Source organism: Amphimedon queenslandica, unplaced genomic scaffold (genome assembly GCF_000090795.2).
Source record: "Amphimedon queenslandica unplaced genomic scaffold, v1.1 AMPQUscaffold_13472, whole genome shotgun sequence".
NCBI lineage: Eukaryota > Metazoa > Porifera > Demospongiae > Haplosclerida > Niphatidae > Amphimedon > Amphimedon queenslandica.
The window spans coordinates 23,369-29,465 of record NW_003546292.1 but is presented as its reverse complement, the minus strand read 5'-3'; the positions used below and the strand labels follow the sequence as shown (position 1 = coordinate 29,465).

The 6,097-nt window shown below is 32.6% G+C and overlaps 1 protein-coding gene across 1 annotated transcript; it reads right to left on the bottom strand.

Moving 5' to 3' along the window:
- Positions 1-787: 787 nt before the first annotated feature.
- LOC109580886 (uncharacterized) lies at positions 788-3,463 on the bottom strand. The gene is made up of 5 exons (XM_019994444.1): positions 3,450-3,463; positions 3,397-3,400; positions 1,389-3,346; positions 1,260-1,334; positions 788-1,207 (listed from the first exon to the last, which is right to left on the bottom strand). The coding sequence occupies exons 3-5, from the start codon at positions 3,231-3,233 to the stop codon at positions 908-910; spliced, it is 2,220 nt and encodes a 739-aa protein (XP_019850003.1). The 5' UTR covers positions 3,234-3,346; positions 3,397-3,400; positions 3,450-3,463; the 3' UTR covers positions 788-907.
- Positions 3,464-6,097: the final 2,634 nt, after the last annotated feature.

Genomic DNA, 6,097 nt, shown 5'->3' with positions numbered 1-6,097 from the left:
CTCATCATCATCAGTATCATCATTGAGAGTGTCTAAAGGTAAACTGGCTAATATGGTGAGGAGGAAGGAAACTGTATCTTCACAGTCATCAGCTCAACCCACTAGTGAACCACCCCCATCAGCCACAACCACTTTAAACTCGTTAAGTTTATTATCGGCTTATGATGATGAATCCTCTGATTCAGATTAATAATTGATTATATTTTATGTTAATATTTTGCACCAGTTTAAGTAAGTGTAGGATACATCCCTGTTTGGAGGTGGTTATATTTCAGAAGGCTCAGTCTCACATATCAATGGTGTTTGCTAAAATTACAGTTAGTTTGTAGTAATAATTGAAATATTTACGGAAAAATCTCCACCTATGGGTGGGGTTTCAAACTTTGTATAAAAACCCTGCCCTGGTGTCACCGCATTGGCCTATTTTCTAACTCCTAGAAGATACACCATATTTGTTCAGTTTCAGCGATGTCGACCCACACACCATGATATAAGTACAAATAACAACATTAGTTAATAATCAGCAAGTACATTTAATTTAATTTTCCAGCTGTATGGTATTTGGAACCCGAGGGCAAAGCCCGAGTGGTTCCAAATAGCTGTAATCCCAACAAAGAGGCGTGTAACTGATTTAAACTAACTGTGAAGTAATGATTGTGCATACTAGCATGTATAACTATGTATTGTGCATATGTGGTTATCAAAGCAATGTCTTGTGCAATACCAAGAGTAGATAATTATCTACTCTTGGCAATACTAATGGGCTCCAAGCTATTTGGAACCATCGTTAGCAGCTAAAACATCAAAAAGAATTATGCATAGGTTAGTTCAAGTACAAATAGCAGCATTAATTAATAATCAGCAAGTGCATGTAAACTATAGTTATTGTTAATCAATAAGGATACTCTTACAGTTCTGATTTCATTGAATCAGCTATCTGGGACAATATTGGATCTTTTATTTTGTGGAATATGCTAATCAGATTAAGCAAATACTGGTGCTGGTCACTGGATGCTTTGAGGTGACGTCTTAATTCTCTTAGAAGTGCCTGTGCTCTCTCATATACAGGATTGGTGGTTTTGATAGCTTCATCAAATACATCATCACTGATCAGTGATATGCAATGAGATGATACTCTTGTAATATTATGCTCTGTGGCTATAGCATCACAAAGTTGAGGGAAATGAGATTCGAATATACCAATCGGCTATAATACAATAATATTAATGTCCATTAGATAATGATATCAAAATACTAACAGATTTTTGAGTAGTAACTGATACCAAATCAGGTATAATGGTTTTATGTAACTGATCCTCAGCTTTTAATGGCACCTAATGGAGATAGCACAACAATGCTATTATACAAAGGTAGTGCATAATAATTACCTTTTCAGTAAACCAAATCTTTTCTTTCTCTGTAAGTGGTTGATATGTTGTGTTTACTCTACAAGTAACCTCCAGGTAGCTCGTTTGATACTTTGCTGGTGTGAGATAATGAAGCTTAGAAGAGACAGGGCAGTCATCACAGATGTAACGCAGTGATCTTGATACGGAATATTTGGGTAATTCTTCAAAACCCCTTCCAATACAATTCTGAAGAATGTTCTCCACTTCTTTAGCGGAATCTTCCAACAGAACTAAGATATCTTGACATACATTGGCAAGAGGAACTGGATCAGAATGAGAGGCGGGACGATGGACATTGATCTGAATGGCATCATGTTGATCTGTTACTGTTAAATGTTCAATGCTTCTATTCCTTTCCTCCTGGTAACGAAAGGTAACACGATTCCTATACACTCCTTCCTCAAGGTACAGGGTTGTGTTTGGGTGAGCAGCTATAACAGCAACAAAACGAGTGAAGAAACCAGGAGGAACAAAACCAGTTTCAAATTTAATGTGAAGTGGGGATGCAACCTCAACCTCTTTGCTGTGTGTAGCTATTGTATTATCTTGGCACAGCTTGAGAATGGCAGGAATGAAATATTGCTTGTATCGTGAGGAGCAGATGTCTTGATCTTCAATGATAACTTGAGCAGCAAGACGAAAGTGTAGCAATACTTCAATGAAATCTTCAGGCTTTAGGTCTCCACATTCCTTCCAGACTGATGTATACAGTGGTTGTATGAGGATACCATATTGATGAAATATCTCCCATTCCCTTTCATGTGTAGTGCTGGCTTGAAATGTGAAGATTTTTCCAAGAGCATCAATAAAAAACTTTGGATCAACTATGACTTTCTCTTTCAGACCCTCTAGCTGAGGATAATATAGAACAGCACCCAGATCATGATAGAATAAGAGAACCTGAGGTACATCTTCTGGAGAAATATTGCAAGCAGCACCAACATCTTCTGCCTGGGATATACTCACAATATTTTCCTCCAATGCCTGAAGAACTTTACAAAAGAGAACCCAACTGATTGGGGTTTTTACTATTAGCTTATATTTTGTAATTTCAATGATGGCCCTTCTTACTACCTCAATATTGGGATCTTCTGATTCTCCCTTACCAGATGATGTATTATCAATGATGAGGGTATCAGATATTAACTTGACATATTCCTTATTTTTATAGTGAGATATTAACTCAATCTTGACTTGTTCCTTTCTTTCATTTGTTAGCAAGTCTCCATGAGTGCCAATGCAAAACATGCGAGGATAATCAGAAATACTTCCATCTGCCCCATACTTCATTAGGTGACTATGAACACAAGCCATCCAATTGAGCATGTAACTAAGTGTAGACACATTGACCTCTTCTCCATCAAATCGGGCACCATCAATATGATGGACTGACTTCCATTTGCTGTTGAGATCTTTAGAGGCATCAAAGTGGAGGAGGAATGTGGTACGAGAGGTGAGAAAAACTGGTAGGATCTCAAGGAAAGCAGGTTGACCTCCACAATCCCAAAAATGCAATAAAAGATGAGGCTCTAATTGACGAGGTGGTTGAACAACTTGAATTTTGCTAACTTCACCAAGGACAAAATCTAGCTTCCTTCTTGTAGGGTTATTGGTTGGTGCAGTAGTGACATCATCAGGATTGAGAATTGAGCGATACTTTTTTTCTTTGCTGGCAGCAGAGAATAAGTGTGCCATTGCTTCAATTTCAGCTTCATGAGTAACTGCTTCCCATTGCTCATTAAGCAATCCCTTAGCAAAGGGACGAACACAGCTGATATCAGATATAATGGTACTGTTAGCCTTAGGATCCCATGGTAACTTCATAAGAGAATTCTTGAAACTACTCTTCCCAACACCTGCTGTACCCAGAAAAAGAACACGTGAATAAGCAACATTCACCACTTCTCCTTCTGATAGAGCTCTTCTGTATGCAGCAGCTTCAATAAAAACAACTAGACCATAATAAAGTTAGAAATAATAGACTCACCCCTCTATATAAAATGAACTTTTTTAAAAATTACAATAGATTTAGATACTTACTTCCTATATTATGTTGAATATGTGTATCATGGACGAATGAATAAAATTAGATAGAAAGGACAATAGATACACATGTAAGCAATCATCTGAAAATAGATTAGTACTTACTCTCTATTGTGTTGTAAATAAGAGTTTGTGTATCACAAATGAATGAATGAAATTAAAGATAGAAAAGACAATAGATGCACATGTAAACAATCATATGGAATTAAAAAAGATTAGTACTTACTTCCTATTGTGTTGTAAATAACAGTTTGTGTATCACAGATGAATGAATGGAATTATAAATAGAAAGGACAATAGATACACATGTAAACAATCATATGGAATCAAAATAGACTATTACTTACCACCATCTATTGTGTTGTAAATAACAGTTTGTGTATCACAGATGAATGAATGAAATTATAAATAGAAAGGACAATAGATACACATGTAAACAATCATATGGAATCAAAATAGACTATTACTTACCATCTATTGTGTTGTAAATAACAGTTTGTGTATCACAGATGAATAAATGGAATTATAAATAGAAAGGACAATAGATACACATGTAAAGAATCATATGGAATCAAAATAGAATATTACTTACCATCTATTGTGTTGTAAATAACAGTTTGTGTATCACAGATGAATAAATGGAATTATAAATAGAAAGGACAATAGATACACATGTAAAGAATCATATGGAATCAAAATAGAATATTACTTACCATCTATTGTGTTGTAAATAACAGTTTGTGTATCACAGATGAATGAATGAAATAAAAGATAGAAAAGACAATAGATACACATGTAAACAATCGTCTGAATTAAAATAGATTAGTACTTACATACTATTGTGTTGTAAATGAGTTTGTGTATCACAGATGAATGAATGAAATTAAAAATAGAATGGACAATAGATATACATGTAAACAATCATTTGAAATTAAACTAGATTAGTACTTACTTTCTATTGTGTTGCAAATATGAGTTTGTGAATCATAGATGAATGAATGAAATTCAAGATAGAAAAGACAATAGATACACATGTAAATAATCATCTGAAATTAAACTAGATTAGTGCTTACCACCTATTGTGTTTTAAGTAAGTGTTTGTGTATCACAGATGAATGAATGAAATTGAAGACAGGAAAGACAATAGGTACAAATGTAAACAATCATCTGAATTAAAAAAGATTAGTACTTACATGCTATTGTGTTGTAAATAAAAGTTTGCGTATACCAGATGAATGAATAAAATTGAAGATAGAAAGGACAATAGATAAATATGTAAACAATCATCTGAAATTAAAATAGAGTAGTACTTACTGGCTATGGTGTTGTAAATAAGAGTTTGTGTATCACAGATGAATGAATGAAATTAAAGATAGAAAGGACAATAGATACACAAGTAAACATATATATCTGAAATTAAATTAGATTAGTACTTACTTTCTATTGTGTTGTAAATACGAGTTTGTGTATCACAGATGAATCAATGAAATTAAGGAGAAAAATGGCAATAGTATATACATGTAAACAATCATCTGAATTAAAAAAGATTAGTACTTACATGCTATTGTGTTGTAAATAAAAGTTTGTGCATCACATATGAATGAATGAAATTAAAAATAGAAAGGACAATAGATACAAATGTAAATAATCATCTGAATTAAAATAGATTAGTACTTACACTCTATTATGTTGTAAATAAGAGTTTGCATATACCAGATGAATGAATAAAATTGAAGATAGAAAGGACAATAGATAATTATGTAAACAATCTAAAAAAGAGTAATACTTACTGGCTATGGTGTTGTAAATAAGAGTTTGTGTATCACAGTTGAATGAATGAAATTAAAGATAGAAAGGACAATAGATACACAAGTAAACATATATATCTAAAATTAAATTAGATTAGTACTTACATACTATTGTGTGATAAATAAGAGTTTGTGCATCACAGATGAATCAATGAAATTATAAGTAGAAAGAACAATAGATACACATATAAACAATCATCTGAATTACAATAGATTAGTACTTACTTCCTATTGTGTTGTAAATAAGAGTTTGTGTATCACAGATGAATGAATGAAAATAAAGACAAAAAAGACAATAGATACACATGTAAACAATCATTTGAAATTAAAATAGATTAGTACTTATGCTCTATTGTGTTGTAAATAATAGTTTGTGTATCACAGATAAATGATAAAAAGGACAAAAGATGCACATGTAAGCTATCATCTGAAATTAAATAGATTAGTACTTACAAACTATTGCGGTGTATCACAGATGAATGAATGAAATTAAAGATAAAAAGACAATAGATACACATGTAAACAATCATCTGAATTAAAGTAGATTAGTACTTACATACTATTATGTTGTAAATACGAGTTTGTGTATCACAGATGAATGAATGGAATTATAAATAGAAAGGAAAATAAATACACATGTAAACAATCATCTGAATTAAAACAGATAAGTACTTACTTCCTATTGTGTTGTAAATACAAGTTTGTGTATCATAGATGAATGAATGAAATTAAGGACAAAAAAGACAATAGATACACATGTAAACAATCATCTGAAATTAAAATAGATTATACTACTTACGCTCTATTGTGTTGTAAATAAAAGTTGGTGTATCACAG